Here is a 13,688-nt window from a genome sequence, read left to right as displayed (position 1 = left end):
CTAATAAACACTATATCTCATATTAGAATAATTATTTTAAGTATGCTATCAAAGAGAAAGTAATTTTAGTGTTAGGGAATAATGAGAAACTCCCTGAAAATGAAATAAAACTTCAAGCTGATAGCAGTAAATGTCTCTGTAAATGTTGAGGATAGAAGATAGAAACTACATTCAAAAACTGTTTTTTTTTTTTAAAAAAAGATATTTGTAAACTGTATTCTGCTGATTACCATTTGCTATTATAATAATATTTTTGAAGATGATTCCTTATTAATTTAGGGCTTCTTAAGTCAAGGATTTAGAAATTAAAATTTGTCTAAGGAAAAGCCATTTTGCCTAATAACTTGCTCTGGTACTAAAATTAAGAACCACATTATCAAAAGCAAAAAAGTCAAGATGTACTAGTGCCATACTTGCCTTATAACAACAATTTCGCCTTTTTCGGCCACTGCTGCAAGGACAAGGCTCAGAGGACTTTAGTATCAAAATTACATCTTCGGTGTCTAACACTGCCTGATAGACAGCTTTCTGAAACTCTGTCAGAGAACAGTACACCATCTGCCAAAGGAGCAACAGTCACCACAATGCACATTAGACTTCACAGATCCAACAAGTGAAAACTCACTCTCACTGACATGTCTTCTAGGCACAGCATCACTGCCAGTTCTCCTATGTTCCTTGTCACTACCCTCTCCTAAACTACACAAATAATAACTTCATTTTCAAATAAATCGTTTCTCATTGGCAAAAGTGCAAAGTGTAAGAAAAACAATTGTCATTTCCATATGTATTTCTCAATATATTGTGAATCTTCTCAGGGCTTTGTATTGACCATCATACAAAAAAATGATTGCAAATGATTAATGTCTAGCTTAATAAAAAGATTAGGTAAGGACAAGAAGATAATTTTCCCTTGAATAATACCACTAAGAAAATGCATTTTATTTAAAAATTATTTTTGATTTTAATAGAAAAAAGTCACTGGAAAACTTTATTCTTAAAAAATAATACTAATACTTGGGAGACTGGGAATTTCTAAAAATTCAATGTTGCTGAAAATGAAGTATTTTTATTTAATATCTTGCTATAAATCTCTAACGTTATTAAATATTGATTAAACAAAAGCAATACACTACACTAGCACATGACGGGGACAAATGGAGACGTTACTGGTGCCCGCTCGAGCAAATCGATGATTAATGGGAAGTCAAATGATCAAAAGCAATAAATTGTTATTTTGTCTCCAACTGCAAAAAAAAAAAAAGAAAAAGATACATAGAACAATGGTCAATAAGTTACAGGGAACACATTTTAACCCTATTTTTTTAATTTTTATTTTTATGTAGGAGTACTGCTATTTATTCAGCCACTGATTAGGCTGATTGAATCCACACTTTAACTTTTAATTTCCGGAACATATTTCTGCTCTGGAAACTGGTAAATTTCTCCTAGATATATAATTAGGGTCAGAAAACTAAATATAACTATGATAGGGCTTTTACAAATGACTCTTACTTGGAGAAAAAAAAGGCAAAATAAGTATGTGTACATGGTACTAAAAATGAGAAATATGCACATCCAAGCAAATAAAGGGATGTCTATATAAAGCAGTACTGGTACACATAGGCTACTATCTACACCTTGATGCTAATTCATGTATCTAAGAATAAAAGGGGTGAGGACGACAGTTCAGAGGTCAGGAGCATAAAGTCTTGCATGCACAGAGACCCCAGTTTCAATCTCTGGCACGGCACGCCACCATTCCCTCCACTCCACAAACAGCATCAGGGGGAAACCCGTCCACTCAGCAGTCTGAGGGAGAGCAGCACCGCTTCCCTGCAGTGTGAACCTGTGGCCTCGCTGGCTGAAGCACTGCTGAGAGTGGCCCAAGGGAACCCAAACAAAACTGCTTGGGGGCAGCACTCGACTCATCAAGAAAACAAGAGAGAATATTGAAGATGATGGTCAATGAAGTATGAAGAAATTTTGAATTTTTTCCTGCATATTTACTGATACATAATTCACGAAATTATGTAAGTTTATGGTACTTAAACTGATATTGACACCTATGAAATGATGAAATAATTAACACAACATGTAAAATGGTCAACACATCATCACCTCACTTGATCAGTTGTTTTGTGATGAGAACAATTAAGATCTACTTTCATATGAGCTTTCAAGTATACAAAAAAATAGATTTGACACTTGCCTGTGGCGTCTATGAACCCACTGGAAGTTCTGTGTAAGTCTGTAATTTTTAGCCAACATCTCTACACCTCCCTTAACCCAGGTCTCTGGCAACCACCCTGCTACTACTTGTTTCTAATATCTTTTTAAAGATTCCACATATAAGTGAGACCATACTTCATTGAGAAAGAAATACAGCAAAAAAAATCCTCTAAAAGTGTAAAAGTAAATGAACAACAAACTTGTTAGTTAACATGTCAACAAAGTTAATAAGGGAATTACTGAGCTCAATTTAATGTTTTTTAAACTTTTCATGTACATTTTTCCCACACCAACTACAAGACAAAACACAACATTTATAGAATACCATAGAAATTATATACTACAGAAGAAAATTTTTAGGGTTATAAAATAACAAGAAATCAACAACACCCCAAAGCAGGTCTCACCCGGTCTTCCTTCTTAGGTAACTGATCCTTGATGAGAGCTTTTGTGCGCCTGAGAAACCACCCAGACATCTTCTCCGCCAGCCTCTGCATGGCCTCCCGGCCAGTAGCTAATTCTCTTTTTGTTGCTGTATGCCTCTGACCATGTTCTACTGGATCAGAAAACTGCTTCTTGAAATGTACTCTGCTGCCTAAAAGTCCTGGCACAGCCCTTTATAAAGGCAGAAAACTAATGTTAGGGCTCTATAAAATTATGTAAAAATAAGACTAAATTCTCTTTGTTTCTATAATACCTATTAATGTCAACAATAACAAAAGCCAAGAAAACAGAATGTTCCTTCTTACAATTTCAGTAAACTTAATTATACCATGGGATTTGTAACTCAGCCAAGATATACACTTCTGGAACCAGGAATATTATATAGAAATGGGTTTTCATGAAACTCTCTACTCCACATAGTATGGGATCAGATGCTTCCATAAATAAACTGAATTGTTTTTTTAAAACTACATTTTTAAAAATTTAGGTACCGTGATTCACAAAGGTGTTAATAACAGGGTTCCGGGAATATACTGTGCTAACACCAATTCCACCACCACAACTTCCTTTCACCAATGCTCCAGTTATCCTTTCTCAAACTCCTCCTGCCACACAGCTTCTCTCCTGTACTGGCACGTTTCAAAGTCTACTGTAGTTCGCTTACAGTAGCGTAAGCTCTGTGGTTTACACGTATAAATAAGCCTGCGCTCATACCACCACTGTGTTCAGGGCCCTTGACACTATTTTACCTTCAGAACACTTTCTCCTTCTTTTCACCATCTATTTCTCCCCTTTCCCGAACTGTTCATTTCAGAGTTCAGGGAAGGAGAGAAATATGCAGGAAGCCTGTAGCCTAGAGTCAGTGTCTGCCCACCTTTGCTATCTTCCTTCCATGTACTTGTCTTTTGGGGTGGGGGAGGTACCCAGCAGTGCTCAGGGCTTACCCCTGGCTCTGAGCTCAGGAATCACTCCTGGCAGGCTAGGAGGACATTATATAGTGCCAGGGATCAAATCTGGTCGCAAGGCAAGTACCCTACCCACTGTAATATTGCTCTGGCCCCTTATCTTATTTTTTGTTTTGTTTTTGGTAAAGCAAGGTAGTGTTCATTGAAACTTAAAAGATGTGACTGAAACACAAGCACGGAAGTTTGTAAGTCTTAAAAAAAAAGAGATGTGACAGAGAAAAAGAGAGAAATTAATAACTAGCAAATAACATAACATTATTGAATGTACTGAATATAAGGAATAATATTTCATTACTATAAAATTTTTATAAAATTTTTCAAAAGAGTTTTCACTCACCAGTCCATCACACACCACAGTTCCTTCATGTTATTCTGAAGAATGGTTCCAGTAAGGCCAATACGAACTTTACATTTTAAAGCTTTCATAACTTCTGTCACCCTGGCCTTTGGATTTTTGATTCTGTGAGCTTCATCCACAATGACAGCAGACCATTTCAAACTACGTATTAAGGAAAAAAATGAGAGAAAGTGAAGAAAATCTCCCTTTCTTAGTCTATGTAATTTTTGCTTTTGAAATCTTCAAGCTTTTATTTCTCTTTACACTGATGATGCCATGGAATTAAAAACTAATCTGTCATATAAAAGTTTATGTAAACACAAGGATACAGAGGTTGCTTAAAGGTGTTTAAAGATAGTAGACAACATCACAAAATATTACTAGAATGACAATAAAGGAACTTTAAAGTTTACAAAAAAGGAAACAAATACAAAATAAGATTAAAACTTGTAGTGTTAAATCAGAATAAAAAACTATCAGTATAAACTTTTAAAAAATGTATCATACATCTGTCTGCTAAATAAAAGTAAAATCCATTGTTACTTAAGCATTCCCATGGCCAGATGAAAGGCCAATGAAGAAATGAGTAATCTTAGTACATGTGTCAGGGAAATTAATGAAGATTAATTCAAGCCCAGAGATGTATACAAAGATAAAAGGGGGCAGCAGAAAGTCTAAGCAATGAGTTAACTGAAATTTAACTTTGTCTGCACTCCCATTCTCCAGAGAGGACAGGTTGGAAACGCAGTTAATAATCATTCCTTTAAAAATCACAATATGACTTTCCTGATAATTATAGAAAAGTACACCTAACAACTGTAGAATAGACTTTTCTTGTCAATTACCTGTGGATCTGAAAAAATATGGTGTGAACACATCCATATACCAAAAGGGTGCTCCTGTCCAACCCTACAGCAGAAATAAAAGTTCTACATTACAGATTCTGCTACAACCCACCCGGGCAACACCTCATCATTAGGCTCTCTGTACTTTTAGCATATTCTCTAATAAGCTAGTCAGCATATTTCACTCAATCCTGAGAGCTGTTCCAGCAAATGATCAAATCCAAAGGGAGTTCCCAGGAACCTCTGTCACTAAGCTATGTGACCTGAGGACTTACAGCTTGCAACTAGAGGAAGGAGTGGGTGGGTGGGAGTAGTTTCCTGAGAATGAAGTTTTACCATGTAGGATTTTGTAATACTCTTACATCTGTTAAAAAAATATCCCAGTTTTGCAAATGGACCAAAGGAGTGGTTAAAAAATATGATGAGTGAAAGATGAAAAACATATACAGCTTTAGAAGCTAGAAGTTGAAGTTCGAGGTGTATACTTAGGTTTATGAGCTTAGGAATTTGAAGCAAACACATTTTTACTCAAGTATGTCTTAATGAAATATACCCTAATTAGTATAACTATATTCAATCTGGTAGTCATCAGTCTATAAATACAGTATATACTTTACAAAATACCCATCTGATCATTTTTGGGATTACATTAGAAACCTATAGAAAACACCTAGGGGCACTCCAGTAGCCCTGATAAAGGCAAAATTCTCAAAGAATCTTTCAGAACTTCTAATATAGAAGTTCCCCAGATCACTACCAAGAATGATTCCTGAATGCAGAACCAGGAGAAAACCCTGAGCACTGCCAGGTATGGCCCCCAAAACAAAATAAATAAATACATTTACAACAAACTCCATAACTAAAATCATTCATGAAATTTATACTCAAGTCTGAAAAACAGATTTTACATGAGATTAAAATGAGTCATATTATTCCTTATAAAGAACTTTATAGAGAGAGTAGTACAGAAGAAATAGAGTAAGAAAATGAAAAACCTGACACAGGTCTTTTTTTTTATTAAAGGAAATTTTTAGAATAACATTGGTTTGTCCTTTTCTGCTTTGCCACAGGGAGCTTAGGCTTACTGGGCTACTCCCATCACAGTGTTCCCATTCCTCGGTGTTTATTTGTAACCTCTTTCTTTGTGCTCTGCTTCCCCAACCAGTCAATCACCTTTTTCTCCTAATCAGACTCTGTTAACTTGTAAATATTGCTTTTCTCTTCTCCCAATGTCCTTTGCATAGTTAATTCAGAGCAATGTCCTTTTTGTATAGACACAGGAAGACAGTTAATGATATGCTTTTGCAACTTAAGAGTTAACTGACTCCAAAACAAAAACAAAACAAAACAAAACAAAAACAGTCCTGGGCATCTGTTCTCTCAAATTAAGCGTCAGTTGCCCTTACTTCCTAGCACTCTAAAGGCAGGGTCCCAATGAGGAACTGGATAGACCCAGAGTAAGATGTGAGCTACCCTGGCATCAAAATGGGCCTGGCCAAAGTCCCATAATAATTAACTATAAGAGCATGGTCATGGACAAATGCTATCATGATCCAAAAAGTAACAACTAGATTAGGACCCTGGTAGGGTTAGGAAAGATTAATCTGGCCTGAGCATTATAGTCTGAGACCTATAGCGAGATGCCCCCAGGAGAGCCATCCTATAAGCTTAATGTAGCTCTTACTGTGTCCATACAAAATAACTAATATTAAGAAGTAGAATTAAGATGTTAATTAAGATGTCAATTAAATGACTGTTGGACTAAGGAAAGGAGAAGCACACCGTAGGTGGTATTTTGCCCTTGAGTGGAGGGCTTCCGTATGCTGATTTTACTATCTGACCTGGGTCTGGTTGCTATCCCCAATGCTGGGAGTTGGAGAGAGACTAGAAAGAGTCCAAGGCGGCAAGTCAGAGTGTGGAGAGATGAGCAAGGGACACAGGAAACTCCAATGAGCAGCTTAGGGAGACTGAAGCAGGCAATTGATCACCAACCAGCCTGGTCCTTGTTTCCTCCTTCATTCACCAACGGCATTGGCTGTCATGGGTGGGGAATGGCATGAGACCACAGAACACAGGTGGTGAGAGAGAGCTTCGGGGTTCCTACTCACTTGGTGATTACACAGAAGTTAAGGGGATGAGAGTGATAGCATAGTGGGAAGGATGCTTGCTTTCCATGTGGCCTACCCAGGTTAGGTCCCCCGCATCTCATATGGTCCCCCACGTCCCATCAAGAATGATCCCTGCACAAAGAACCAGCAATAATTCCTGAGCACTGCAGGCTGTGGCCCCCAGTAAACAAACAAAAGCAACAACATGAAGTTAATCATAATCAACTAGTTTAATAATTCCGAACTAAGTAAATAATGCTAATAAACAGTTAAGAGATTTTATAATTAATATATAAGCGTTCATGTATGTAACTGATACAAAAAATTGTTACCTGTTCAGTTCATCCAGACACAACCGCAGTGTTTCATAAGTTGTTAGAGCAATTTCACATTTCCTCTGCTTTATTCGAATCAACTCATGGTCTTTTTTGTTACCATGTAAAAGAACAACTCTGAAATATCCCCAGGTGTCCAATTCATCTCTCCAATTGTAAAGGACTGAAAGGGGAGCAACTATCAAGAATATCTGAAAGAAGAAAAATTCATTTCAATATATTTTGTAAATAAAAGAGAACTCCAATCAAATGATGTTGCTCGGCCACAATAGCGGCCACGCGATTTTGGATTTCTGATATTTTACTAATTAAGTCTGGAAGGATTTCTGCCAAGAGCCAGATAATTAAGAGACTGATTTTTGTGCCTCTGCCATGGCTATGCTGATAAGCTCTGAGGCGGCAGTCACCATGCTGCCGGGGGGTGGGGGGGCGGAGGGGAGGCAGAAGGGAGAGATACCCTTTCCCTCCCGGGGAGGAATGGCACCGTAGTTTAATGTATAGTCCATTCACTTTTCTGCTGCAAGATGCTGGGCTCTGGATTAAGTCCTCTTGCCTCTGGAGCCATGACTGTGCCGGAGAGCTGATCATGGGGGGCCCATTTTTAACTTATTAATGCAAATACTTAAGCATTATCTGTAGTATATATCATATATATAATATACAAAATATATAGTATTTTCTGACAAAAAGCCAACATTCCCATTTAAGGATAATACACATTATATTTTTATAGGCTTCCCATAACACTTTCTTAATTCTCTTCTCACTCTGTATATTGTATATTCCTGGGATTTACCTATTTCATGTAATTTTAATGTATTAGCATAGAATTATTCACACTATTTTTTAAATTTATATGTACATAAACCTACAATTTAAAAAAATATTATCATTGGTTTATAATTTTTGTGAAATTTCAGTTTAGCTTTATTCATCTATATGTGTAGGTACCATTACCTCCACAATAAACTGTTTTTAAGGTCTATACATTTTTAATATCTCTATGTGTGAGATATAAGGAAAGAGTAAGGGAACAACAATAGGCCAAATCATGAGAAATGGATATTTTGCCTATAGAACTGAGTCAGAAATTGTGGGGAGAGGGTGCAGGGGTAGCTAAGAGGGGCCTTGGGACACTGGTGGAGGAAAGCAGGCACTGTTAATGCACAGGGTGTGTCATTAAAATGACATACAATAAAAAGTATAATTTACCACATAGCAAATTCCAATAGCTCAATTAAAATGACAGAAGAGAATTGAAAGTTTGGTTCTTAATGTTTGGATCTCATCCTTACAGTGTTACTGGCTCTGCGGTTTAGATACATCCATATACTATACCTCTACACCAATGTGCTCAAGGCCCCTGACACTTCCCATTACCCCCCATCCATCTCTTCTTATTCTCTCCCTCATTTTCTTTGCTTCTCTGTAGTATAGCACTGTAGCACTGTCCTCCCATTGTTCACTGATTTGCTAGAGCGGGCCCAGTAACATCTCTATCATGAGACTTGTTGTTACTGTGTTTGGCATATCGAATACGTCATGGGTAGCATTCCAGGCTTTGCCGTGCAAGTGAGATAATCTCGGTAGCTTGCCGGGCTCTCCGAGAGGGGCAGAGGAATCGAACCTGGGTCGGCCAGACCGGCTACGTGTAAGGCAAATGCCCTACCCATTGTGCTATCGCTCCAGCCCCTGTAAACAAAAATGATTAAAGATGCACAACTATGTTTTTTTGTAGTCAAGATCTGGAAATAATCCAAGTGCCCAATAACAGATGAATGGATAAAGAAATTATGGTATATGTATATGATAGAGTAGAACTCAGCTGTAAGAAAAAACAAAATCTTTCAGTTTTCTGCAACTTGAATGAAACTGGAAGGCAACAAGCTAAGTAAAATGGGTCAAGAGGAAAAAATAAATACGACATATTCTCACTCATATGAGGAATAAAAAGAAACAAAGATGGGAAATAGTGTTTAAAGAAAACAATCTTCAGGTGCTGCCAAAATTGCTGAAAAAGCCAACAGGGAAGGGCCAAAAAAGAAACCTGGGGAAAGTAGTGGAAGAATACTGACATCCTGGTGGCGTATTTGGCACTACGGCAATGTAAGCCCTGGAAGTAAGTGTTAATACGATCATAAATCTATCCAGGGGTCCTTCCCGGAGCCACAGGGCTGGGCAGACCCATGCACAGCCGGTTTTTATCCTAGAACTGTGGGGGAGGGGATCTCAGACAGACCACAACAACAGCAGTAATGTTCCAGGAGACATTCCTCCTCCCATCCAGGTATCCGCTTGGTATCCAGGGGTCCTTCCCAGAGTCCTGGCCACTAATGCAGCTGCGATTTATTCTCCCTCTCCATATCCCATAAGAACCATAAGTTATCCTCTTACATGGAACTTTCACCAGGGCAGCTTGCTCACCAGAAACACGTTAGGCCAATAAGTCATTAGCCCCACCTCAATCAATATTACAGCAAAAACACAATAGTAACAGTGGGTGTGAAGGTCTAAATTGCACAGGTCACAATGGTAAAGCAACACAGAAGCCCACCAAGCTTAGTGAAGAGACTAGCCCAGAAGACCCAACCAGTAATGAAGCGCTAGACAACCTCTCTGTCAAGGAATTTAGAAGGGAGCCACTGAGGATGCATAGGGAGCTAAAAGAAGCAATGGAATGCACCGCCAAAAAAATACGAAAGGATTTGAAAGTAGAAATGTGGAAAATGCAAACAAGGTTACAGATGAAATGACAGATCCAAAAAACCTGGTAGGTGAATTGAAAAACTCAGAGTAACAGCTGCTGAGAACAGAATCTGTGAGCTCGAAGATGAAGTGCAGAGACTCTCCAGAAAAGAGCAGAAAATGGAAAATAGACTCAGTCCACGAATAGATGCCAAGAGAAGACTGGGATGAAGCCAAGAGGAATAACATAAGAATTATTGGAGTCCCAGAGGGACAGGAAGAAACCCCTGAGGAAGAAGAAACTGTCAAAGACATCATTGCTACAACATTCCCAGAGCTGAAGAGCACATGCGACCACATTCAGAAGGATAACCTCTCAGCATCTGTATTGCAAACCATAATGCCCAAAAGTAGAGAAAGAGTATGGGGGGAAACTGTCTGTCATGGAGGCATGGGGAGGGTGGGGAAGGAGGGCTATACTGGGGAGATTGGTGGTAGGGAATATGCACTGGTGGACGGATGGGTGTTTGATCATTGTATGACTGTAACTCAAACATGAAAGCTTGCAACTGTATCTCACAGTGACTCGATAAAAAAAAAAATACTATCATAAATCATGAAACCTCAATGAAGTTTTGATTGAAAGAAACTGAAACAAATAAATGGGATGACAACAAACAAAAAAGGTTTTTGCACTGAAAAACTACATCTAAAGTAATAAAGACTCTACAGAATGGAAGAAAATATTTGCATATCATCAATGTGAGAAGTCGAATATTCAATACATATATATATCTTGAATATATATCCATATGTATCTTGAATATGTATGTATAAAGCTCATCAACAAGAACAAAAAAATTTCCTCAAAGAATATGGATGGCCATCAGACACAAGAAAAAGTGCATCATAACTTATTATGAGAAAAATGCTTAACAAAATGACAATGTTGTTATCTCACACCAGTTAAAATGGTGCATATCACAAAGACCAGAAACAACCAATGTTAGCAGGAATTCCAGTGAAAAGGGAACTCTCAGAGTTAGTAGGAACGACATCCACTACAAACTCCATGATAAACAGTATGTGTAGGATAACAACGGTTTGTGCTTTCTCCTCTGCCACAGAGTTTAGGTTTTTCAGGTGATATCCATCACAGTTCTCCTGAAGCACATCTATTCCTCTGTGTTTATTGGAATATAGCCCTAAACATTTCAGGATAACATTGGTATGTCCTGATTCCCTTGCCACAGGAGCTTAGGTTTATCACATTGCTCCTGAGGCACTTCCATTACATCATGTTTAGCTGTAAACTATTCTCTATGCTCTCTTCCCAAACAGGTCTATCACCTTTTCCGCCTAATCAGACTCTGTTAACCTGTAAGGTCAGATTTCTCAGAAATCTATAATTTTATATTTGCTCGAGCTCGAGCGGGCCCAGTAATGTCTCCATTGGAGACTTTGTTGTTACTGTGTTTGGCATATCGAATACTCTCGGTAGCTTGCCGGGCTCTCCGAGAGGGGCGGAGGAATCGAACTCGGGTCAGCCATGTTATGTTGGCCGCGTGTAAGGCGAACGCCCTACCCGCTGTGCTATTGCTCCAATTTTATATTTATGAATGAAATATTGCCTCTCTCCTTTCCTTACGTCTTTTGCATAGTTTACTTTAAAGCAATGTCCTTTTTGTATAGACAGAGGAAGACAATTAATATGATGCTTTTGTAACTTGGGAGTTAATTGACTCCGAATAATATTCACTCCGGGACATCTCCTTTCTTGACTTAAGCCTCAGTTGCCCTTACTTCCTAAAAGCAGGATCCCAACGAAGGACTGAATGGATCCCCCAGGGCAAGCTGTGAACTACCCTGGCACCAAAATGTGCCAGGAGAAAGTGTCACAGTACTCAACTGTAAGTTAAGAGCATGGTCATGGACAAATACTGTTATGATCCAAAAGGTAACAAAGAGATTAGGACCCTGCTAGGGTTAGGAAAGACTAATCTGGTCTGAGCACTGTAGTCCGAGATCTACAGGGAGATGGCCTGAGGAGAGCAATTCTATAAGCTTAATGTATCTGTATCCATACAAAATGACTAATATTATGAATGTATGTTTGTTGGACTAAGGAAAGGAGAACCACACCCATAATTGGAATTTCAGTCTTGGGAAGTTGTCTTGCTGGATAAGAATTTGTCTTAGAAGAAGCTTCCCCTGAGGGAAGAACTTTAGCTCTGTGGATTTATGACCACATTTATGTGTAATTATTACCCCGACCCCTCATGCTCTGAGATTTAACTAAGACTGTAAGAGTGGGCTGAGGGAGTCAAAAGGAGATTTAAGGGGAGATCCAGAAGAAGCATGAAGTAGAAGCAGTAGGCAGAAGCAGGAAGGAGAAGTGTGAAGGAGCAGGATCCAAGAGAGGATGAGGGGCATCAGTGAAGGGGTTGAGGAAGAGAAATGGGACGAGATTGGAATTAACTGCAACTGACATCAACCAGTCTGGCCCTCTTTCCTTCCTTTGTTAGCCTCTCTGGGGTGGGGGAAGCAGCCTGAGACTACTGAACATGGATGGAGAGAGAGAGAGAGAGAGAGAGAGAGAGAGAGAGAGAGAGAGAGAGAGAGAGAGAGAGAGCCACTGCCCTTTAGTAAATACACAGTATTAAGACTTCTCAGAGAATAAAAAATGTAACTTCCATTAAGACATAGTACTTCGATGCCTTCACACGCACAAGAACACAAAAAACAAGACTCAAAAAGATACATGCACATCTATGTTCTTTGCAGCATTATTTATAATAACCAAGATAAGTAAACAACAAAAATTTTCAATGAGAAATGAGTGGATAAAGAAGTGGTGGTGGTATGTATAGCACTGTCCTCCCATTGTTCATTGATTTGCTCGTATGGGCACCACTAACATCTCCATTGTGAGACTTGTTGTTACTGTTTTTGGCATATCGAATACTCCACGGGGAGCTTGTCAGGCTCTCCTATGTGGGCGGGATACTCTTGGTAGCTTGCCAGGCTCTCTGATAGGAATGGAGGAATCAAACCCAGGTCGGCCGCGTGCAACGCAAACACCACTGTGCTATCACGCCAGTGTGGTACACATACACACACAATACAGTACTACTCAGTATAAGATGAAATGCTGTATTTTGATACAATGTGGATGGAAGTAGAGAAAATCAATTTAAATGTGACCAGTCAGGAAAAGAAGGAAAAATACCAATAATCTATCTCATATGTGATATATAATAAAGAAACAAAGTAAAAGAAAGGGCAGTATCCGACGACAACAGACCTTGGACTGTTGTTGGACTGTTGTTGGATAGTCCACTGCGTAGGGCATTCGCCTTGCATTCGTCTGACCTAAGTTCAGTCTCCAGCACCATATTCAGTCTCTGTCCCACCAAGAGTGATCCCTGAGCTCAGGACCAACAGCCAGCACTGAACACAGCAAACTGTCATCCAAAAAACGGGGAAAAATGTTTCTGTACACAGAAGATAAGCTATTAGCCCTAAATACACCAATAAAAACTGTTAGGATAAATTCAGTAAGGTTGCAAAATGCTGAATAATAAAATAATGAACTACAAGGAACCAATTCTGTCAATCTTGTGCTTCAAAGTAGGTGAACCTAGCAACAGTAGTCTGCTTCACTTATAGTAATGAGACTGAAAAGGAACAGAGGAGGTAAAGGAAAAGAACCAAAGAGAGAAAAGATGATTATTATC

The 13,688-nt window shown here is 38.7% G+C and overlaps 1 protein-coding gene across 1 annotated transcript in view; it reads right to left on the bottom strand.

The window, feature by feature from the left end:
• ERCC6L2 (ERCC excision repair 6 like 2) overlaps positions 1-13,688 on the bottom strand; it is a 115,506-nt gene that overhangs the window by 65,077 nt on the left and 36,741 nt on the right. Inside the window, exons 4-7 of the mRNA XM_056126478.1 lie at positions 7,264-7,457; positions 3,979-4,140; positions 2,640-2,847; positions 418-558 (exon numbers count right to left, since the gene is read on the bottom strand). Of these exons, the coding sequence (XP_055982453.1) occupies positions 418-558; positions 2,640-2,847; positions 3,979-4,140; positions 7,264-7,457 (705 nt within the window). The remainder of the gene's footprint in view (positions 1-417; positions 559-2,639; positions 2,848-3,978; positions 4,141-7,263; positions 7,458-13,688) is intronic.

Source organism: Sorex fumeus, unplaced genomic scaffold (genome assembly GCF_029834395.1).
Source record: "Sorex fumeus unplaced genomic scaffold, SorFum_2.1 ptg000063l, whole genome shotgun sequence".
Lineage (NCBI taxonomy): Eukaryota > Metazoa > Chordata > Mammalia > Eulipotyphla > Soricidae > Sorex > Sorex fumeus.
The sequence above is the reverse complement of the archived record's forward strand: the minus strand, read 5'-3'. Positions and strand labels throughout refer to the sequence as shown.